This window comes from Epinephelus moara, chromosome 13, assembly GCF_006386435.1.
Source record: "Epinephelus moara isolate mb chromosome 13, YSFRI_EMoa_1.0, whole genome shotgun sequence".
Lineage (NCBI taxonomy): Eukaryota > Metazoa > Chordata > Actinopteri > Perciformes > Serranidae > Epinephelus > Epinephelus moara.
The window spans coordinates 21,597,737-21,622,434 of NC_065518.1; the positions used below are offsets into that span (position 1 = coordinate 21,597,737).

The following is a 24,698-nucleotide window of genomic DNA, read 5'->3' on the forward strand; positions in this document are numbered from 1 at the left end:
TACATGGAAGTTGGTTTTTGTTATCATGGGCTCTTTAAAGCCCACCTAGCTTGAGTGAAAGTATTGGGAGTATTTCCAGGCTTTCTATTGGACAGTTAAAGACATAGCCTACAGTGTGGGCGTGTTGACGTATTTGATTGGTCGAAGCTGCTGTCACTCAGGGTCCACTCTCTCCTAAGCCCCTCCCACTCCCTCCACCGTCAGCTTGTGCGGCCCAGGCGAGGATTTTCACGAAAACATCAACCGCAGACTGCGTACCAGTGCCAGCGGGACCCGACGCTATGGATCCAACGGCATGACAGCCGAGTCGATGGCGGTTTCAAAGTTGGATAACGGTGTTCGGCCTTGAAGAGAGACGTTAGAAGCGTGAAACAGATTTAACGGTAATGAATGCAGTATCACTTGTTTGATAGAAAGACAGAGAGAGAGCGAGAGAGAGAGAGGGGGAGAGAGAGAGGGGCCAAAGTGGACTCCCTCCCTCGGTAGAGCTGTTCCGCCCGATGGAGGCTGACGGGACCTTTGCAGTGAGCTCCAGGCCCGTAATGTCACCTGTGAAACGTCGACACCTCGTCGGAGGACGTAATTAAGGAAACCCTCGCGCACACCTGTCTGAAGACTTCATTTGACAACTTCGTAGCGAGCCTGTGTACAGCAACTAAAGTTAGCAGGTCAGCGTTAGCTGCGGGAGGCGACCCCCTCGCGCAACATGACTATCATAGATATCACTTAACGAGAGGTTACTCACCGCCTCAGGTAACACGGGACAGGTGAACAACGAGCTGTTTAACGGACTTCTTTCTGCTCATGTTTTAGAAAGTTGCCTCGTTATATTTCACCAGCTGCACGTTGACTCCAACTCACTTGGCTTCGCTCGAGCATACAAGAACTTCTTTTTTTTTCTCCTCATCAAGTGTCGTCTTCTCCGTCAGCCATGTCACTCAAAGACAATCCGTGTCGCAAGTTTCAAGCCAACATCTTCAACAAAAGTAAATGCCAGAACTGCTTCAAACCCAGAGAGTCACATCTGCTCAACGACGAAGACTTAAATCAGGTGAACATTTATCTTCAAACATTGGTCATTTCACACTCATGATATTGTCTGAGTAACCTATATTAATGCTACAGTTTGATGTGCACACTTCAAACGGTTTGTCATGTGCCAGTAGACCATGAAGTGCAAAGGTCAGGTTAATTGGACATAATTAGTTTCCAGCCCAAGGGCGCATATTGACCTCAATTCATACAGATATAGGTCTCCACACAGCTCCATGTCTTCCAGCAGAGTAGCCTCCTATCATCTACTTTTGTTGAGTCATTTAGGTTACAGTTATGTCTGTGAAATCTTATTTTAAAATGTCCTTTTGGCTTCTTGCCTTGGTCTTGTCATTGCCACACTGTTAGAAAGTTCACTCCTATAAGAACTGGAGACAGATATTGCTATGTTTCATTACCATGTTAAAGGTCCAGTATGCAAGTCTGGAGACACATAGTTGTTCGTAAAGTGTCATTCCCAGGTTGTCAAAAAAACAACATTTTGGGTTGGCGGTTCGGTCCGACTGCCAACCCAAAGAGTCTGTATTTGACGTGATTGAGACTCAACTTTCTTCACAAGGTGTACCTCCTGCTGGGCCGCTATGTTGATATTGGCAGGTTGTAAATGGTGGCATCAGGGCACGCTGAACTCTGTTGGCCTATACCGTGATACTTCCCTTTGGTAAGCTGTTTAACGGCACAGGTTAAGAGCCACCAGTGTCAGGTTGTTTTATATGAATGACACCTCTGTGACTCAGACGACTAACATCGGGCTGACATTGCGTGTATAAATGTTCCTGTAATTTCCTCCATCATGACCAATGGTTTCTCCGTTGGGGTGGAAATAGTCTTGAAGTTATTTGTCTTTCTTAGTGGAATTTCTAACCCACTGGCTATCAGCGTTATCCTTTGAGGACTGCACCCAGTTAAAGGTTATCAATAGCAGTCAGAGGTTGAAGACCTGCGATAGGCTGGCTATGATCTTTATTGTTTGAGTCCTACTACAAGAAGATACTGAACCTCATCCTGTCATTTCTTTTGCCATCCCACCAATTGCCCACCCAAAGCCCCACTCTATTGGTGCAGTATAGTTATCTATGATGTGGGGTAGTAATACGTTGAGGAGGTGCACCTCCAAATGAACTCACGCAAACACACTCAAATGGCTCCGTTTAACCGCTGAACCATTGAAGGGTGAAAAATGACCTAGATTCATCTCGTCTATTTCTCTCTCCCTTGGGAGGACTTGCCATCCGGGCTCCTGTCGGGTCATGTGAGGAGAGATGGGACATTTTGCGAAACGCTGCTCAGTCTCAGTGTTTCTCCTTGGGGCTTTAGACTAAGGCAAGAAGGAAGCTAGTGTCCCGGTATAAGTGCGATTCCCTCTCGAATCCCATTATCAACAATTAAAGGTGCCATACCTGTGTGTCACTGCTCAGGTTGTCTTTCAAAAGCAAGGATGTTGATGCTCTTGCAAGTCTGCACAAACTCTTGACTGTCCGAGGTTAGAGTCAGAACTTCTGATTGAAAATTCCTCTTATGTCATTTTGTTTACAAAGCCACTGAGCTGAGAAATATGCTGTACCTCCTGTAATCAAAGCAAAAGAGGATTTTATGGTGGATTATACTTGGCTTTACATGGGATGAAGTTATGACTGTAATCAAAACCACTGACAGAGGGACACAGAGGTGCCAGGCGGCTGTAAATGTCAGAGCTTTTCGACTTGATTTGTAGAGTATTGCTCCACAGACTTGGGAGTGCTGTTGGATTACGTAACATAGTTAATTTGTTAAGCTCTTTAGGTGTAGGTAAGAATCGAGTGTAAACATATTAAGTGAAATTTGTGCTCCCGTTCACACAACCCTGCAGTGGTTATGCAGGGCTTTTTTGGCTCGGCAAACAAGTGCTGACTACTAGTATGGCGAGAATTCAAGTACGCACCAGAACGATTTAAGAAAGACTGCCAGGACGACTTGCATTTCTCAGCGCAAGTTTGAATTGTAAATCTGCAGCCACAAAAGCTCCCAGGCTCTGTCTCTCTCTCTGCTTCTCTCTCCTGTTTCTCATCCACTGTTTTTCTTGCTAACTTCTGCCTCTTGCTGCCCCCCCCACCCACCAGTCCACCCACTTAGAGGATCAGAGGGAAAATCATGTGTGTTAGCCTTTCCTTTTTTTCCAGGGCAGCATGGTGCTCTGGAATACAGCCAGCTGGAGAATGTAGCCTGCAGTCAACTCAAGGCAGCTAGTGACTAATACACACCTTCCCGGAGTTGAACTCAAATATGTGTGTGCGTGTCCGTGTAATTCTGTCTCACATTGGGACACAATTTGAAGCCTAAACTAGTGACTAGCCTCTAGTTACAGCTGCAGTGGATTCAAATGTGCACAATTGAACTGTTAATCAATGTGATAATGTGCATGTTTTAGTGTTTGTTGCCAAGACTGTAATTGTGTTTTCCTCTCACCAGGCCAAACCTATATATGGAGGATGGTTGCTGCTAGCACCAGAGGGGACTAATTTTGACAATCCGTTACACAGATCACGGGTAAGTGGTTCATTTAGGGGATTTGAAACTGATTATATACAGAAGGAAGCTAAGTTTCGCCTTTTCACCTCTTTATGACTTCCTTTTTAATGAACATTTGGTTTGAGCCTCATGAGAAAAAGGAATTCTTTAAAGGGAACAACTTTATTTGACCCTTTGTCTGTAGCTTCTGCTAATGCTAAGAGTGAGCCAATAGGCGCAATACTTATGATTTCAGTATCTCTGTAAACAGATATCTGCGTATTAAAACAGAATCTGTAGGCAGTGGGAGAAAATTTTGGTATCTGAAGTGTTGTGGTTTCAGTTCGTAGCCCGATTAGTATTGACCAAACAGGTTTGAGTGGTAGGTAAACAGTTCTGTGGAGAGACACATTGGCTGAACCTATTGCCTATCGTCTGACGACAGTTTAGCTTTGCTTTGTATCAGTGTTTTTTTAAATTTATTTATCTGCAATCATGTGCAGATACCTGTTTATAGAAATTAGCCAAAATGACAGGCACACGGACAAGAAGTCTTGGCCCAGATATCCGCTTGTTACACCGGATCCCCCTAAATATTGGTCGATGCCCCCAAAGGGTTATCGTCATCACAGATACCCGATGGGTTCTGAGATTAATGAGTTTGTGTTAAACGGCTTTGAGTGTGGGTAAAGGTTAATATATAAGGGCAGCTCCAAGGGCCAGGTAAGTTGAAAAAGGCACTCAGCTTCTCTAGTCCTTCCTGTAATTTTGTTATCCACGTTGACACTCGTTTGACATCTGACAAACAGGAGGTCTGGTTATTGTGGCTCCTGTAGCTGTTTCATGGACTCAGCAGCTTCCTGTGGGAGGCCTGGCCCTCTATCAGAAGAAACCTCCTTCCCCGGCAATAATGAGCCTAATATTGACTTTATTTCACGAATCCTGCTCCCCCAGCATCATGTAATGGGAGACTTGCTCTGTTGCACCGTTTCCGTTATCAGCTCGCAGATTATACCGTGGTGGTGCATCCCAAAAAGGAGTTGGGAGAATGTGGGGGAGGTGAAGGGAAAAGTCCCAGTTCTCACAGCCACACTGATGGCTTCCATATGGAGGTTTTTGGGAAAAGCACCTCTGGATCCTTCAACTCAACTACTGTCAACAGGCTGCTTCAGCTCTGACATAATCACTGATGTGTTCTGCCTATTCTTACAATCAGCTCTTCGACACGGGTGTGTAATTAGTGGCGTGCAGTGCTGAGGTGAGCAGGTTTGGACTGACCAACAAACAAATAACAGATAAAAAAGAGCTGACAGGTTGGGAGGGTCATGTTTTAGGACCACTTTAGTTTGACAGCGTGTGGGTCAGCAACACTGCAAGCCACATATCTCTCACCTTTTTAACAGATATGACTGCAGTGTCCCCTTAACATCACCCATGGAGCATATCAGCACCCCTATTGAGAGCTTCCGATGCCTTTTAGGCGACAAAGCACCTCTCAATATTTCATGGATTGGGCTCAGTGGGAATCGGAGCCCATGATATTTAACACTGTGACAAAATGGTGCATTAAGATAAGAGGGAGGAAGTAGAGAGCTCATCAAGCCAATGAGCAAGCAGATCAATAAAAGCTGTAATCGTATCATTTGCACAAATATTGACAGAATTACCATTCATACTCAATGAAATGGTTGAGCTTGTATATTCAGAAATACGATATGTTTCATCTTCCTCAGAAGGCTGGGGTTTATTAACATTGTGCAGACATGATACTCTCAGATATAAGCTCAATGTTGCGTACATTTATCACCTGTAAGGCAGATCTGGGCATGATTAATACTATGTGCAGCTGTGAAAGATTTTATCTACATACTTGCTGTTGCCATTATATCTGCATTCAGCTGGGACAGGTGTTCTACTGTTGTGTTTTTTTCCTCATACATTCAATAAGAAAAACAAGCTGGGAAAAAAAAAGAGATGATTGATTTTTGTACCGAACCATGACGATAAAATGATTTCCAGCCAACTTGAAAAGCTTGTGATGTTGTATATTCAGAAAGTGCTCTAAGAACTGGGAGCTCCTGCATGGCAACTGTTTCCCAAAGGCTTGCTTGCCCTTGTGTATCAACTGTTTGTATGTGTGTGCACACTAGTGTAGTGGCCAAGGCTTTATACCCTGAGGTGAATAGTGTACATAAGATTCAAGATTTTAATTGAAACATTTACAGATCCAATAAAAAAAGCTGGGTTTATAACTGAATATCTGTCCAACAGCTAAAACTGTGTAATGCATAATGAAAAACAGCTTTGAAACCACGTAAATATGGGTAACTTTTCCCATGTTATCACCAGGATTGTCATGATATATCATCTCTTTTGTTTTTATACAGAAATGGCAAAGGAGGTTCTTCATCCTTTACGAGCATGGCTTACTTCGGTATGCTCTGGACGAAATGGTAAGTGAAAGCTTTCATCTTGTTTGCTCTGACTAGAAATTCTAAATGTGATTCTTAAATAAAGGCTGATGTTTGAAAAATGGCCTGATATCAAATACTAGCTCATGGGGTGGTCTATTTGAGCGGGAAAAAAAAGATGGCATGGTAAATTTAGCATGAGGTAATGTCCGTTTACACGGCTGTATTTGGCACATTGGAGCGACATAGTCATGCCTTCTCCCCTCTTACCCTTCTCTTGCTCTTGAGTTTGTTTGTTTTAACAGTGTTTCCCCCATTAAACTTATGGTTGTTTTTTTTGTGCCTTGCTAATCAGCTATTAAGGAAACTCAGCACAATATCTATCTATGAAAGAGAAGTGATTCTGCTCCTTTTAACTCACATGAGGATGCAGCAATAAAAATGAGGAATTCATTTACAGACTTTTAAACACTGGAAGTGTTTGGTAGTTTAGACATTCACTGGCGTTTTAGAGTTTGTCAGATGACTACCTGGAAGGTGTGATAGGTTCACTGCCATTTGACCAGGCAGTCGCCTCACTGTTAACACCAGTACTTTGTTTCATCCAAGATTATTCTGTGAATGTGTTAAACACTAAGCTAACTAGCACAGCAGTGTCAAAAGGAATGAAGTGACACCATATGGTGTTGATACTAAAAGTCATGTGCCGAGCTGTGGGTGTTTGTTCAAGTGGCTAACACACTTATTGTGCAAGAGCCCCATGGTAACTTCCTGAAACTGGAAAAACCACTCAATGCCAGGAAGACTAATGTCTTCAGTCATCTTTATTGGTGCGAGTAGTTGAATATCTATTAATAAATATGATGCTAATATGTACACTGACTGTCTTTTATCTTTGAGGTTTATGTTTTGTAGGTCACCGGGTTGGATACCATAGTTTGTCGGTTCTAAATGCACTGCAGCATGTGGGCACGCTGAATATTGATTGACCCAAAGCGGTACTCAACAGTTTTTTTTTCTAAACGTGGATGTGCTTTGAAACGAGGCGAAAGCAGAAGTAGTTGAGACAGCACTTGCTTTGTTGCTTTTGACCCTTTCATACTGTATGTGGCATTCTCTGGCAGAGGAGAGGGATGCTGAGGGGGTTTATGTAACAGAAGCAGCAGGAGCGAGGATGCTGTGTGGAGTTTTTTTTTCTTTACTGTGCCCTTCAGGGTCATTTTATTCCCCCTATAGAAATCTGTTACATGTTGAATGGCGAGGCTTCTATTTTGCGGAGTGCATCCTAGGGTTTTTAACTGAGGATTTTATTGTACTAAACATGCCAAAAATGCTGTTCTGGCCTCAATGTCGTCTTCATACTGGAGCCAGTAAATTGTATTTGTGAGGCACTAGTGGAGAATGATGACACCAGAAGGAGGACGGATGATGTGTTTACTGGATGAGACAAAGGAAAGAGGCGGATGTCCTCCTTCCATTCATCGTTCTCTCTGGATGTCACTCTTCATCTTTTCATCTCCGCTCTGAATGCAGGATCAAAAGGAGAGGGGGTTAGCAAGGGTCTAGAGCTGGAAATATCAAGTGACACTAAATATAGAAGCTCACTTGTCAACCCAAACACATTAGAATAATTGTTTGGTGTTGAATAAAACAGCTGCACAAACTTGGTTAATTGGCATACATATCTGACACTTGTTTTCTGTGGACAAAGAGGTACGTAGGACGTTGAACATAGGGTAAGGTTAGAACCTGTGAGTAGCAGTACAGGATAAACTTTTCACTTGTATAGACAGTATAGGTAATGATGCTGCTAAAACATTGTTTGAAGCTGTTATAATACCGGAGCAGTTTGAGTTGTGGTGGTTGGTTTAGTAACTGGTGTTGTTTTGCCCTTTTTATTTATTTTATATGTATGCCTATTTAACTGTAAGCATATTTCATACAGTAAAACTGTTCAGTGTCAAAATGTTTCAGATTGCTACTCTCAACATTATATTTAAGAAAGACACATTAAGATCAGTTTAAATGCTATATTGTGAATGACATCAGGTCAAATCTAAAGACTGCCAGCTTTCGCCAGTATAACGTTGCTCCAGACCACATCAGAGCCCCCATCTGAGAGCACTGGTTGGGGCTGTAGATGAGGAGGTGCCCCTCTGTTTTCCTCTCGGCCTAGTTTTATGGCTCTTGTGTCTTGGCTCTAACCAAACCCAGATGGAGTGCGGTCCCAACCTGCAGGATGTGGCACGGCTCTGGGGGAAAGGAATGGGTTAGCAGAGGCCTGGGAGAGATCGCAGTTCTCTGAGCCATCGATTTTGGGGTTGCCCACCTATGGTGAACACCCAACACGACGCACCACTGCCGTCATTTTATGCTAAGAGCAGCTGTGGCTTCGAAGAGCAGTTATGTTCGAGAGACAAGTGGTAAACAGAAGAAAATGTAGCTTCAGTAAGAGCGAGGTGAAGACGAGATGTGCTCTGATTGGAAGGATGGAGAGAGTGAATAGCTGAACATGTTGGCCTGCATAGAACATGTGCTGCCATGCAAGGCTAATGTGTTAGTGCAGCTTTCATAGATCATTTTGCCTCCGAAGAAGAGAGTTGAAATTTGTTGTGACCAAGCTAGTTCTCTGAAATGTAGCATCGTAAATTTTAATAGCTGTAAACATGGAAGTGAGATAACTGCACTCACAAAATTCACTGTCAATTCAGTCTCCAGTATTTGCTGAATGCACAAGCTAGATTTCCCTAGAGCAACCCAACGCAGTTATTTCAGGGGAGCGTTGCCAAGGCAACATGTTTTGTCCCTTTGTCCAGCAACCGTTGACCATGGCATGTGTAACATGGGACGGAGTTATTCTCTGTTTTGTGGAGAGCTCTGGCTGTCTCTGTCCTGACTGTAGGGATACAGGACAGAATGCTCTGGAAGCGAAGCACGAGTGTGTGGGCTGAGGCTGTCTCTAGGCTCAGTCATATGGTGAGCAAGCCTTTCTACAGTAGCCGTAGAAAAAAAGACAGCATCGAAACAAATGTGCAAGGCTGAATTGGATAGAGTTTTAGTTTGTGCTGAGCTGCACATGTTTCTGTGTGTGTGACCGAATGCACCTGGGACCGAGGGTGCTTGACTGCAGAGGCCGTGTCAAGAACAGGTGTTGCAAGGTTTTGAGAAACCCTCAGCTTTAGCCGTCTTGAGTTAAAACTGTTGAGGGTCTTATAATCATTATGAGGTAAGGTAAAGAAAAACGAACAACATGGTCAGAGGCCAGTCAGACATGACAGTGTGAATAAGCTGTTTAAGTTGTTTAAGTGATGTGAGAAACACACATACACACACCAAATCCATTATCACCTTGTGGTGAGGGCAGGTAGGTGGGTGTAGAGAACTCTCCAGTTCCACAAAGCCACTTTAATGACATCAGTGCAAGTTAAAATGATCAACACCCACACTCTAATAACTGCTTTGCAGCACGGTCCTAAATACCCCACACAACATCTAGCTCCCATGACGTTGCATTGACCTAATTGTAACCTTTTCTTACTCACACACACACACACACACACACACACACACACACACACACACACACACACCCACCCCTCATCATGTGATCTAGGTTGAAATATTTTTCTTTGCAGTGTCTCAATATCTGCTGTGGTCTCTGAGCTCACACTGAATCATAGCCTCAGCTTTTGTACTGAAACTCTTTTATTACTGTTGACGGTGCATTGTTTACAATATTTCCTCGCTTTATTTGGAGGCTGTTGGAAAAGACAGTGCAGTTTGTGTTCTCGTGCTTGTCTGTTATTGTGTTTTAGTCCAGACTGAACAAGCACAGTATACCTGCAAATAAAATGAGGCTACCTATTGAGTTGCAAGGCACAAAAGGCCCATTCAGAGACGCTTGAATTGCAATTGCCTTTAGACTGTATTGACTGCAGTTGACTGTCTGCACTGCAGCCATATCCCTTGTTATTCCAAGGAGAACACGATGTTCTCATGACGTTTCAGCTGTTGAAGTCATTCTCATTTCATCTCAGCTCAATTAATTTCCTGTGTTTACTGGAATTGAAATAGTGGACCCCTGCCCCATAGCACGGTCCAAGAGCTGAGGAAGTTTTGACAAACTTCCCTCCATTTCCCACAAATTTGTGCAGTCTTTAAACTTGAGGCAGACCATTCTGTTGCCTCTCTCCTGAATCTTCTGGACATGAGGATATACAACCTCAGCCTGTGTTCGCCCTTAGACCTGCGAGACCTTTTGACATGCTGAAACGTGCACAAACTCTCTCCCGTCTCTAGCCCTGTGAAACATGAAAATCAGGGCTATTTTTAACCAATTTTGAAGAGCCTTTGTCTTGCGTTGGTTCGGGAATGAGGAGAGCTTTCTAGGGAATGGATGAGTGGGCAGGGCCTCTGAGCTGCGTTATTGCCTTCAGGCACTCTATGCAGGGAATAAGTGGAGGCTGACCACCCCACCCCATCAAATTAGGGATACTTATAGGGGAGCTCCAGTCTTCCGCTCACAGCAAGCCATGGGAAACAGAGTGGAGAGGGAAGTAAAGGCTGCCTGGAGTACACAAGTTTGCATTACAGTACAACATGGAGAGAGATGGATCATTTAGGATTGAAAGGCAGATTGGGGAGAGAAGCAGATGATTTAAAGGGGAAAAGGGTAAAGAATAAATGTGATGTTGGTCACAGCTCGTGTTGATAAGACAGTGAAAGCCCTCCATATTTGATCATTGTGGGTTGTTTACCAAGTGTGGGTCCTGGGTGAGGCGTGTGTTGGTTTTGTAGAGATATGGTGCGTGAGAGTCTTCTTTAACCCCTGCCCTTCCTTCCCCATGGTTCCAGTAGGAACTGATCTGCTGGAATGTAAACAGCCATGGATTACAGTGGGGTCACTGTTCCCATTGCACAAAGCCACAAAACCATGGGAACAGCCATTCATACAGCTTGTAATCATCAGGGTCTACAACACTGTAACTGCCACTCATCCCCACATCCCAAAGCTGCTGCCCGGTTTACTATATCCGTAAAAGAACATTCCCTTGTTTTTGTTTGTCATTTGTAGAAATTGGGAATTTTTGTGGGTTCTTGTCACGGTTTTATCCCATTTTGGAATTCCCAATTCCCTATGCAATGCTGATCATGTCACTGACATGTGTGCTGTTGGCCAGAGGAAGCTGACCACAATCGGGGTGCAACACACAGGGCCTATCCTCTTTAGTTGTAGCAACCACTTTGCAGGTATCAGTGCAGTGACAAATATGAGAACCCCCACCAGCTTTCCCACCCACAAAAGCAGCTGATGTGAAAGAAATTTCTTGGAAATGTTTGGGTCAAACAAACAAACAAACACTTTTTTTCTACTCAACTTTGTAATTGCCTGCTGATCTTTTGTCAACGGGTCGGGTTGGGTTGCAGAACTATTTGGTCATATGTGCGGGTGGCAGAGCAGGTGGGGTACTGCATGTTGTGGTTGCCGTTTGGGTGTTAAGAATCAGACTCCTGCAGGACTCTGAACTATATTAGAACACAAAAGGTAAACAGGAAGAGGTGTCAAAACTAAACACATCAAATGTTGCACCCTACCACTGACTACCAGGGTGGCAGTCTTCACTCTAGACCAAACGATTTGGCAGTGATAAGGACTGCAGTGCATAGGAAACTGACTGTGAAATTATGAAAAAAATCCTTAAAAACGCCCCATTGGTGATGCTTTTTAGAGAATTCTCTGTGCAGTGATACACGAGGCCATCTGATGCACACAAAATCCAGTGTGAACAGCTTTTGAGGAAGCACAGTTTTGAAGAATACAGCACAACCCCCAATGCTTTCCTGTTTTAAATAGATACTTTTATCAGGAAAACAGGCACACTGTAATGTGGATTGTTATCGTAAGTGTCATCCGAAAACCTGTCAGCTTATCAGTTGAAGCCTTGTGACTTAAGACAGGACTATATTTAGTTTTTCCCTCTACATGTCAAGGCAACTTGGCAATGTCTTGTCTATCCAAACTAAGTGCTATGTTTTTCAGCCTCAGTTGTCCCGTCAGAGCCAAGCCAAGGAGTCCACCTTACTCTCAGTTTGATCTCATGAGAGATGATTGACCTGACACGGCATGCAACAAACTTGACTGCAGCTTCCAGAAAAATCAGGCCAGAAACAATTTGGTAGTCTGTAAAGGGATCATACATCCTTGCTTAAGCAGAGCAGCTCACATCGATCGCTAATCAAGGGCCTCGCTGTCCTCCAAGTGACCCAGTATGCATGTCCACTTTCCAACTGAGTGCTTTGCTGTCTAAAGAGCCATGAGTTTACCATTACCAAGAGAGTATGATTAAGCTGAATACAATGAAAGGTCCCATGGACGATGGGCTAGGTTGTATTTCACTTGATAAATGAGCGGTCCAGCTCTCTGTTGGCCTTTTGGTCTGACTTTCCAGTGTCTTTTTTGTCTGTGGTCTTTAGTTTTTGCCTTGGCTTAGTCACTACATCAGTCCGGATGTGGCTGAGATAAAGATCTTATCTCCTCCACTGGTTCACTGTTTGAATACTTCAAGTCCTTAAGTCAGACATACAGTAGCCCTGTCTGGCTCAGGACCAAACAGGCCAAGCTCTTAACTCTTTAGTTTGGCCTGCGTGTGAGCCACTATTCTATAAAGCACCACTAAGGTCGCTTTCATTGTCTTTATTGTAAAAACATGTCATTTAAAGCTTTCATTAGTGTACAAACACACATGGAGAACTGCCCAAAAACAAGACCTGAGCTGATTTGAAACTTAATTGCGGTTTTGTCTTGTTGTAATGTTGTAAACTCTCAAGGATCAAATGTGAAAGACAGGGAGACATGTTCATGTTTTGACCTCCCCCTCACCCACTTCCAGTCTACATTTATTGTGTGTGTGTGTGTGTGTGTGTGTGTGTGTGTGTGTGTTCCATAGCCAAAATGCCTAATGAGTCTAAAAATAATGGCTTCAAATTACACGTATTAAATTCAAATTACAGTCAATAAAACAGCATTGTTCTCCACAGGGAAAAAAATGGGCTAAGCTGCCCCTCTTTGATTGGATGAGCAGAAAGTGCTCCCACTGAAAATGGGACTGACTTCATTGTTCATTGTATTGACCTGGAAATGCATAGGCAAATCAGTGTATGTCAGACCACATCAATAAGTAGGCTTTTGTCTTCTCTGAACATTTCCATAAGTGAAACTTTCACAACATAACCACTGGCTAAAGGGTTCCACTTACAGTTTGAGCTTCATCTAATGTAGGCTGTAAGCAAGTGGAGACAGTCCTGTGGTCTATTATTATATTGGTGTTCACTGTTGCATGAGCCTGTGGACAGGATCATTTAACACAGGGCACTAGGTCTATCAGCACCTTGAGTAAAATACTACTATATTGCTCATAGCAAGGTATCAGTTTCTATTGATGTGGGATTCCAGTTGATGGTGAACTTTTTTGTTGCCATGTTGGGTTGAGCCGAATGCTTGATGACGGTCCACTGTTGCGCCATGGTGAGAGGTCCTTAAAAGGCTCCTTTTTTCCAGGATGTCTTTTTTACCATCCCTCTCTTTGTACCGTCCTTCATTTTCTTGTTCTTTTTAATGATTTCCAACCATTCATTATCCAGATAAAGGCCGGCTCCAGGAGGCTTTGGCTAAACCAGTGTCCACTCTCACTCGCACGGTCCCCACTTTTACTTTCCCATTACTCAGTCCGATTCACTTTCCCTTCCTTTTACCTCCTCACTTTCTCTTATCCTGCCACTCTCTCGCATCTCTGTCTTTCATTCCAGTTCTCTCTGGCCAATAAATCATTTGTGCTGGAGAGAGCAGCCAGCAGTATTGTGTAACTTCTCTCCCCCCTTCCAAACCCTCCCTTGTCTATAAAGCCAAACATGGCCTGACTGACTGCTCGCTCAGTTTGTTCTAAACACTAGAGCAGGACACTGACAAAAGGTTTCATTTAAAGCATCAGGGTGAGAGGTTAGCCAGCTCTGAGACGGGCACTAATAAAACAGTGGGTAGGTGTCTGCATGTGCAGTGGCGGGGGTGCAGGCACACAGACACTTTAGAGAGTGAAAATACTGCTATTGTGAATAACCCACGGATGCACACTACTGTAGTAATATTTGGGATTTAAATTAACATTTGCCTACACAATTTCTGCTCATGAGCTATACAGTAGCTGTTTGTAGTTTTAAGATTGTGGGCATGGATGAAAGCATTGATAAGTTACATCACTGCAGTACGACGTTTCAGTTGGAGAAAGTCCAGCTGTAACCTGGCCCGAGACCGAGTGTCTAACAGACTGCTGGCTTGTGATGGCCTGCGGTAGCCACAGCTGTAGTTGAATGTCTGTCCGAGTTGCAACAGGTGCAGGTGTATTGGATGACCTCTAACCTTTCACCTCAGCTTGGCGACCTGCCAATCCAGCCACCTGTTGAGTTCAGGGCTTTGCAACCAAGATATTTTTAGAAGGAAAGAAAGTGCAGACTTTGAGATGAGTCTGGGATGTTTCATGTGAATACAGTAGCAAGGGTAAAACATATATGTCATGTTAGACATATATTTAGATTGAAGTATTTGACATATGGGATGGGCTTAAGTACTTGATTTGGACGCCAGTATTAATTCAATCTATAGAGTAATTACCGCAGAGAGTTAGAGTCAGTGAGAGTCTGTCCAGAAAACTTTGACACCATAAATAGCTGGTGTAAGACACCAAGGATTTGTAACAGGTTCATTGTAAACACTGACTTATCGATCTCACTGTAAAGAAGCAGAAGAATAACTTAATTTCAGCCTGAATTGTTTCTTAAATCTGCAAAATGTTTGTCTGGAGAGTCAGTGATCGAAACTAAACTTTCATTTATGTCAGAGAACTCTCTCTCAGTTACACTCAGATAACTGAGCCTCCTACCTGCCTGTCAAACAGCAATCAAACCATGAACCTTCTCAAGACAGTCTGGATCTGAGTGGAGTCCTGCGCTGCGGCTAACAAACTCCACAAATCATTTAACAGCTCAGCCATCCACAGTCAGAAACACTTGGCTGATTATTTACTGCTGAATTACAGGTCACAACACGCACCAACGACTGACGCTGCTCCTGTGTGAGGGTTTTTGCTGGCAAGCAAAACATCCTGGTGCAGACTATTTGCTGGAGTTCACCAGCCTGTTGCCTATGTGGCATTTGAAGATAATAACCACAGCTGTTCTTGGCTTTCAGTGTCCGATAGTCCACCACTAACATTTTCGTCACGTCTCGTCTCATCAGCAAAAATGAAACATTGATTTTGTCTTAGTTTTTATTATCAGCATTTATTTTTAGCTCATCATCATCTTGTTTTCGTCATGCAAAGAAAAGGTCGTTGATGAAAATTTTGAACACAGTTTTTGTCGACGAAATCAACACTGCCGCCCACACACACTCACACATGGTGACGGGGCTGGCTAACTGTTAGCATCACATGCTTAATGATACCTGACGTTGACAGGTTTAACAATAGAGTGGAGACATTTTAGTGTCAGTGTGAGTTTGCTGGGGCCGGATGGTAGCCGCTGCTGCTGTGTTAACTCGTGCTAACCAGACAGAGGTTGAATTGACTAGGAGGAGAGCGGTTCTTGACTGTGGATACAGTCCCACAGCGCTGCTTTTATTCTATGTAATGGCAGCATCAAAAAGTTTGCTTGTTTTTCTTACGTTAAGCCTGGTTTTTAATAAATGAAATTCAAATTGTACTTGTTTCCTGTTATTGTCCGATTTACATTCCTATTCTTACATCACACTTTCTTTTTCAAGTAGTCAAAGAATCTATAATAATTCAATGCAAGTACTTGAATATGGAAGTTACTTGAAATGCCCATTTCTGTTTTCATATACAGATGAAAATACAGTATCTCCCAGTAGATGCACTTAGTACCATTTCTTGGCCTCATTTCACCTCTAGGTGTTTCTGGTAAAATCCGCATAACCTGCAATGTAAGTATGTTGGCTTTTTGCTAATTGTTGTTGGGTGAGCCACTCGCTCTTTAATAACCCACTCCAGCTTCCTCAGGACCTGGCCCAGAATTCCCATTTCAAGCAGCCATGGACTGGCCAGCCTCCAGCATCAGCACCTAATCGGCTTAGTGCTCTCTCCTCTGTGCTTTCTCTCAGCTTTAAAGAGAAAGCAACAAAAAATGCCCTCTCTATATAATAAACTCCAGTCCAGCTGCAAACAGATTGATTTTTAATAAAATAAGAAACAAAGCTGTGCAATAAAATCCCGATAGTTTTTCTTATATATTAACACAGAAATGGTGAAATGGCCGACTTTTCCGTTTATCAACAAGAGAGTAAGGACTAACTGAACAACAACAACCAAGCCTTCTTGTGCGTCTTCATCAAGTTTGTTTCCGGTGTTCTTTCACACAACAATATGTATTTATATAAATAATATTTACAGCCTAAATACATGGGGCATGAATGTGGCGTGACACGTCTGCTGCAGCATGCCCGCAGCAAAGCACAGCACATCCATTATAATCAACTGAAGCTGCCACACTGACCACAGAGGGCACGCCCCCATGCGGCCACCACGTGGCTCTACGCTATTTTTACACGGCTGTTTTTTGTTTGTTTGTTTGGTTTCTTTTTAGTCTTGTACATTTGTTGGCTACATACAGTATTATGTTTGGGAAAAGTTCTTGTTTTTGCTGTTTGTGTTAAGGAGTGATGCATTCAAGAAGTTCGGTTTATTTTGTAAAACGATTAAAGGCTTTATGATAAAACATTTATCCGCAGGAAAGTTGGGATCATATCAAGTATTTTTTGAGTATTGTAGGAGAACCGTAGTGCTGTATTGATGATAGTTCTGTGTTAACCAGTCCTAGAACACATAAAAACATGTTGAAAAGAATTTTGCCCCAAAGGTTTTTGTTTTTGACCTGATGAATCTCTCAGCTTCTAACGTTATCTGCTGTGCTGTCAGCACTGCTTTGGGCAGGTTAACTGCCAACCACTAGACCTGGGCCTGTAGGAATCTGCTCTTCAGCCCTGTGGAAAAATGCTAGCTCCAAAACCGAGGTATTAGCTGAATTCCCAAAGGAACATTTTCCAATCCCTCCCCCATTTTCCCTTCCCTTCTGCCTGATGGGCTAATTTGCGTTGACTTAGCAAGGCTTTGGCAGATTTTCAGTCATTATCAAAGAGGTAGTTGAAGCCTGACTGCAGGTCTTATGTAATTTCTTCACACAGTGTAGACCGAGTTGCAGAAACTAGCTTTCTAATTGTGTTGCAGGAGTGAAAGATATTTCTGTGCCTCTTGTATTTAGATAAGAATAGGTTTCATTGGGACCCTGCGACTTTACAACTGCATATAATGGGTGCCTGTTCACCTTGGCCTACTTTCCAAAGTGCTGTGTCACAGCACCGTGTGGGACGCTGCAGTAATCCAGACACTGCTGTTTTGGGGCACACTGTGATCTTGGACAACTGTTTTTTTGCAGTGGAGACAAAAAGCTGATCCCAGAGCTTTAGCTCCAGGATTTATTGCTCTGGAAGTCAGTGAGTGAATGGCACTTTATTGGAGAGAACATTAAGATACTTAAAGACTGGTTCATAGTGGTGTTGTAAATAAAAACCAGTCCAATGTGCAGGCTATCCAGTTGTTGTCATTATTAGTCCTTGGAGGGCAGTTGCTATGGGCTTATATTGGTGTGTGCTGTTAATGGAGGTGTTTCATTTAAGATCTAATTGTGTTATCAGTGTGACATGCATCTGTGCGTCCTGCGCCAAGCCAAAGGATTAAGATAAGTCACACTCTCCTGCCTCAATGGTCCGCTACTTTGACTGGGATGTGTGACAAAACTAAATGTTTCACATCACTGTTGAGGGAACTGGTTATAAAAGCTGCAGTTTAAATTAATTCAACTTTGGATTCTGTGTCAGATTTGGTTGAATTTAGCAGCTGTGGTGCACTTTTTGTTAACAAATTCAACAACAATGTATTTAAAATTTTCTACTGCTTCGATCCATGCCTCTGACTGACTACTTCTCCACGGCAACAGTGGCCGAGGCTAATGGGTATCGTAGTACTTTGAACCTTCTGCCATGGCCATGCCAAAGTAAAAAACAGAATTTCACACAATCAAAATAATAATAACTGGTAACTAAAACATAAACTAGTAGGATAGAGACATTATCTGTGAGAGTCCAGTGTTGCTGTAATGTTGAGGATATTGTTTAAAGGTCTGGTGTGTAGGATTTAGCGGCATCCAGAGGTGAGGCTGCAGGTTGCATCCAGCTGAAACTTCTCCTGTATGCCAAGCGTGTAGGAGAACTATGGTGGCCAACGCAAAAATGCAAATGGCCACATTGTGAGCCGGTGTTTGGTTTGTCCGGGCTACTGAACAACTTGGCAGACTCCATGTTTAGTGTTTAGTAAATATTTGAAGACAAACATGTAAAACTGTATAATTTATTTTGTTACAATTCTATTTTCTTAAATTGATATTATTTTTTTTAAATAAATTTGTCATATCGTCAAGAAGATCGTTATCGCAAAAATACCCTGAAATATTGTGATATTATTTTAGGGTCATATCGCCCATCCCTAATGTAGCTATAAGCACGTCAATCTAAGGTAACAAAAATGTGATTCTTATTTTCAGATAATTATAAACTAATTAAAATGTAGTTATGGATATTATATACCATTGCTGCCAATGTATCCCCCTGAATTCTATGCACCGGACTTTAAAAGAAAACTTAAGTGTTACACAGATTTGAGAAAAATGCTTTCCCTCCCATTTCACAACTGTATAACCTTTTTGTACACTTTGAAATAACTTGGTTTAAACATATTACACATCACGCAAAAACAAAATGATATATCACTCAGCCCTAGTCAGCACTGATGATAGTGGAGAGTAAAAACTGAACTGATTTGTGGAGCAAGCAGATATAACAGAGGTATCACTCATCAGACATGAGGAGTGAAGAAAGCAACAATTACAAGAAAGAAGTTCACAAATTTAAACATAGTAATTGAAGTGAGCACAGTCTATAATATTACAGCATAACAGTGCAGAGAGCAAAGAAACAGCTTTGACGCATATTAGATGGAGTTGGATTGCAGAGCAAGGAAAAAGTTACCAGTCTGGGAAACCACACACACTCACAGCAACTCTACTTAGTCTGAGTCTGAGCAGCCAACGCAACATGACACAACTCGATCGTAGCACCTGTTTCTCCAGCCGGCCCATCTACTCTGTCACCACCCAGACACAGACTGATTCTCACACTCTGTCTGTGTTTTGCAATTATTCATTTGTTATTGTTTTATACATGACATAACCACAATTGATACAGCTTCAATTGCAATGCAGTATGTAGTAGAATACATAAAAAGTACCACAGATAAATAGTTTTATTTGGTATCCACACACCCACACATGCATTAATTATTCGGGGCTTGCCATTACTGTGGGTAGCCAAAGATCCGGTTCATGTCGCTCCAGTACAGTTGCGTCTGATTGACCGTTCCTAGCCTCTGTTTGAAAAGAATCCCGCTGTACCAGCAGAGAAATTGGTCTTCATCCTCCAACTCTCCCTCGTCTTCCTCCTCCTCTGCATTTGTCGACTGCTGGCCTCCCAACACACCATTAAACCACCCACATCCTCTCACCATTCTCCATAAGAGGAGCAGCACTGCTTCCACCCACAGTCCTCTCTGAAATACCTGGTACAAATATGTGTGAAATGTGTGGTGTTTTGATTATTTCCCAGAATATTGTGTTGATACAGTGCTCTTGCATTTAACTGCTGCACTGTTGCTGTGTAACCCAGGCTAAGAGCAAATACCTATACTGTAGCATTAATCTGAGCGTCTTGAATGCATACCAGTGGAGTGAGGTGTATCTGAGAATGCCTGGAGGACTGTACTTGGCCCTGTAACAGAGATGTCAGATATCCACCATATGTTTTAGTCTGATTTTATAGAGCTTTATGTTTGTCTAAAGTACAGGCAGGGGTTAGGGTTGGTATTAGAGCTGAGGCTGCGTGTGATTCAACTGGCTTAACGTCATCTTGATATTGGGGTAAAATTATAGGACCGTGAGGACTCTGGTACAGTGATGATTGTAATCCTGTCCATGACCAATCTGTTCGCTGTAGTTCCTGTGGCCTGATTGCAATGCAAATCTGTGTTTGTATGATTATTGGGGTCTTGGGAAGTAAAATTAAGAGAGTGAAACAGTGGTTCGATACTCCTCTGTAGCAAGACCAGAGGTGACTCCATCCGTCTGGCACCTGAGGACATTCCCCTGCAGCCGGTTGTTGGCATGCTTACTGGTATCAAAAATGTGTGTTTACCTCTGTTGTCCTAAGTTGCTAAGGAAAGATTTATTGCATAATTGCTGTTATCGGTAATGAGCAGAGGATGTTGGACCCTGAAGAGACCTGATTCTAGGCCATGTTCATGAGTCAGGACAGTGAAGTGGTGCCAGTTCATCAGCTTTCCTTTTGGCTCCCATGTCTTCAGTGATCAAAGTCAAATGGCCTTGGATCCAGGGTGAATAACTTGGAAACAGTGCTCGAGGATCCTGCTGTTACATGTATAAAGAAGAGTAATGTAACTTAACGAGTGAGATTGTAGCTTTTGAATTTGTCACCAGCAACGCTGGCAGACAGACTGGCACCTGATACCGAATAACAGATGTTTCCGATCAACTTACAGGTGTTCATAACTTACGTAGACACTGAGCAATATTTTAGGTGCATTCATACTTAGGGATGAGAATTGAGAACCGGTTCCAAACTGTCTGATCCGTCAAAATCATATGCCTCCAAGCTTATCCATTCCTTTTATCGGGGCTGGCATGTTTTTCAGACAGTTGCTCATTGTCAAACAATGACGTCAAACTCATGCATCAGCACTGCTGGAAACGTGCAACGAGGACTCATGGTGATGATGAAAAAACAGTCCACAGAGTGGCTTCATTTCACAAAGACAAATGACAGTCGTGCTGCTGTAATGTCTGTAAAATGATTGTTTCAAGTACGTGTGTAAACACCAGCAGTATGCTGAAACATCTACTATGCAACATAGGCTTAAATTCCAGGAATACCATGTGTTTGACACTCTACGCATGAGTGCCACAGCCTCCCAACTGAGCAGCACGTCCATTACTAAGGGTAAATATGCTATGTTGTAATAACATTAGCAACAAGCAGGCAGGCTTAGCACTTTTTTTTGGCAAAGAGGACCTAAATGAAAATGAATGTTCATATGTTCTCCCATTTCATGTACAGTGTGTTCAGACTCAGAAATAATAAAGCAGCTGATGCTTAAACCTGTGTAGGTCTACTTTTTTTTCCACACAGAACATTGATCAAGAATCAATAAGGGAATCCATGAAGCACTGGACCAATAAGCAGGCTAGATAACCAATCAATGAAATCTTATCATTTCTCATCCCTATTCATACTGATGGAAAATGAATGAGAAAATGAGATGAATGCATGAAGAAAAAGATGTTGTAATATGTGACTCAACCACATGGTTAAATGCCATTTCATTCCCTCATGCTCCTTTTAACTGACTCAGTTTAACTGCACTTTCGCTTTCCATGACTAGAAATGAGTCTGTCGAACCCCCAAAAATGTTGATGGCAGAGGAAGAGAATTTGCTTCTCAACCAAAATTGAGAGTAGACCATCAGCCAGCTGCCAAAAGAAGCAAATATTTCTCCCGCTGTGTCATAAGGGAGAATGGGATGTTTTGCTAAGCTGCAGAATGGCCAAGAGTGAAGGAAGCCGAGGGCGCAAAGGCATGCTAATTACCATTTCCTAAACAGAGAGTAGGTTCCTAATGAACACTGTTGTAATGATACACACCATCTGGACTTAGATCACAGGACATATGAATGCTATACCATATTGCAAGGAGAGGAGAGATAGGCCTAAATTGTGCAGTGGATCAGTTTCAGTTCCTGACTGGGTAAACTGGGAATGTGCCTCCATTCACTGCTCCTGCATGGCTAAAGAGATTTTAAACATCTCACTTGGAGCAGTTAATTTTTTTTAAGTAAATTGTATTTTAGATATAAAGCACCTCATGAAGCTTTCTTGTTAGGCTGCCGTTTTACAATTGTACAACACGTTAGCTAAAACAAAATGATAAGAATTAGCTGTGTAATAACCAATTTGATGATCAACAGTCCAATGTTACTGATGCAGAGTGAAAGCACAGATACCCACGCCATCTTTTAAGATACGCCTTTTATTTTTAGATTCCCTTGGCACCTCCGTGTCACCATTTCTGACCAAGCACACCTCCTTCCTAATTATTCAAACAGTGTTAGCAGCCTAGCGCCAGGCAGACAATGGTAAGCAGCCAAGAAAAAGACAATGAGAATATTTACTGATATGGTTTTATAGTGATATAGTGATTGAATCGAATCGAACTCGTTGTGGACTTTGTGATATCAGTAAATATTGTATTATTCGTAAAGTGATATAATAGCGTATTGTGATGAAAGTTGTCATTTAAACCCCTAATAAAGGAAGGAATTAATAAATATGTTCAATTAGATACCCATGCATGCATTTGTTGTCACAATTGACGCTTCGATTTGAAGTTGATCTGATTTGATTGATGTGATGCCATTGAAACACAATATTCTGGTAAAGACTAATACTGTATGGCAGCTGCAATTGCACATCTGGCTGCTGCTTTCAGTACATTTTTTTACTCGTATATCCCAATAAATGTTGGTGCTGCTGATGCAAAATGCCCTCCTGCCCCTCCAGTCATCATAGCCCGGCCCAGAGAAACCAAATCTCTCTCTGATTTGTCCCTGTCTCCCCGTGAGACTCCGCTCAATGACTCCCATCCAGACAGCATTCATATTATTGTCTGAACAACTTCAGAGACTAGAATAAGTTTATGCTGGCTTCATAATTTCCATGCTCTCATCACAAAAGGACACTTGTTTGGGCCTCTTGTCTCTCGGTCATTTCCTTGTTGAGGGTTAAGGGGAGGAGTGGCTCTGTGGACTGTGGCGGCTGACAATCCCACATTGTGTGAACTGCTGCTGCTTCACAAAGGGGCCATTGTGGAGAGCGGTGGCCCGGGAAGAGGGGACTGGGCCTAGGCTAGGTGACAGAGAGGTGTGGGTTCGGGGGGCCTGGGTCTGGGGGCTAGAGCTGTGGTGGCTGGCCCAAAGTAGGGGCGTGCACTGGTGCTCAGCTGACACGGTGCTGGGGCAGGGAGGGTGCACACGTGTGAGAGGCGTCCCGTGCTGCTTATATACATACACTGTACTCCTACACAACCACCTATGTAATCTGTGTCTATGTAATCACTCAAATCTTTCTCGGAGGTGAGCAGCTTTATGAAAATAGGTTTTTAATCAGAGCTGTTGTCAGTCTCTGATTTATTTTCTGTGTCTGCGAGAATCCGATGCTGTGATTATAAAACTGGGGGCTTAAGCTGCTTGTACAACTGTTCCCAGAATTTGAAATATTTTGCTGTTTATCCTCCTCTGACTCCAGCTCAAGGACAAGCCCACATGTGTGGTGCACTCTAGATTTGTTTACTCAGACAGATGGTCTAGCAGTCCAAAGTCAGAGTCCACAAACCCCTTTTTTTTCCTGCTGCACTGCTGTTCTACTTGACCACCAGTTTGAGACTTAATCCCCCTTTTCTCAGACTCTGTCCCCAAATCTCCTTCGTCTCTCCATGTCTGAGAGTGACAGGGCTCTCAGGTCAAGCTGACGCCAGTCTCTCTGTCCAGTCTGAAGCAGGCCTAGGCCCTCTCCCAGCTGTCCCAACGTCTATTTGTCCGTCTGTCTGTCAAACCCGGCTGTTGCCCTGGCCTCTCACCTTAGAGTCAAGAGCTCTTTGGTTGGGGAACATTTTAAAGCCACGGGAATAGGAAGTTAAACCAAAACATGACAACCAACCTACATGAGAAATTATCAATCCATGCTGCCTCAGACTTTTCTCTCACTGTTAGCCTAGTTTAACAAGCCTACTATCCTTGCTCCAATTTGCTGTGCCAAATTTCAGCTGTGCTTTCTGCTACAATAGACAGTGGTCAAAGAGTTGAGAATGAAAGTGACTTTTAACAGTAACGAAGCCAACAGGGCCTCTCATCTGCCTTCAGGGTTGGATCACCACAAACTGTTAACTATTGACTTCTCTGTCCACATTAGAGGCCTCAGTTGCTCTGCTGCTGACAGGCTATGCTTATGCTGCACAAATTGGGTCCTTGACTTAGATTTATTTGGTCACCAGCAAACATAAACGTGATACCTTTTAATTTTTTCTCCAGCTCTATCTCCTAATATATTCCGATTTGCTGAGGGCTGTAATTTATCATCTGTGGCTACCTGGTACTTATAGCTTGGAACCACTGTGGTATTTTGGTGTCTATAATTCTGCCTTTATGTTTAGTGCAGTGAAGGTAGGGCGCAAAAGCTGTTCAAACAGCCACCCATGCCCAGTGTGCTTAGTTATGCAGTACCCATTTACTTCATTGAACAAATATAAATCCCTCAGTCAACATAAGATTATCAAGGCTTTTCCCATTGCTCGCGTAAGTCATTTGGAGGTCACACTAAGCAAAAGTCAGTTTTCCGAAATAGCAATATTTGTGTGCAAAACAATATTTCCCTTCTGTAACTACTGTCTTTCTGAGAACGCATCTTAACAAGTATTCTGCACTTCAAAAAGCATAATTTTACAAA

At 42.8% G+C, this 24,698-nt stretch overlaps 1 protein-coding gene across 4 annotated transcripts in view; it reads left to right on the forward strand.

Moving 5' to 3' along the window:
* Positions 1–217: 217 nt before the first annotated feature.
* The window catches only part of si:ch73-103b11.2 (centromere-associated protein E), a 59,533-nt gene continuing 35,052 nt past the window's right edge, over positions 218–24,698 (forward strand). For all 4 annotated transcript variants that reach the window (XM_050059225.1, XM_050059223.1, XM_050059227.1 and 1 more), the window contains exons 1-3: positions 218–1,051; positions 3,502–3,579; positions 5,928–5,993. In XM_050059225.1, the coding sequence (XP_049915182.1) occupies positions 932–1,051; positions 3,502–3,579; positions 5,928–5,993 (264 nt within the window). In that variant the 5' untranslated portion in view covers positions 218–931. The remainder of the gene's footprint in view (positions 1,052–3,501; positions 3,580–5,927; positions 5,994–24,698) is intronic.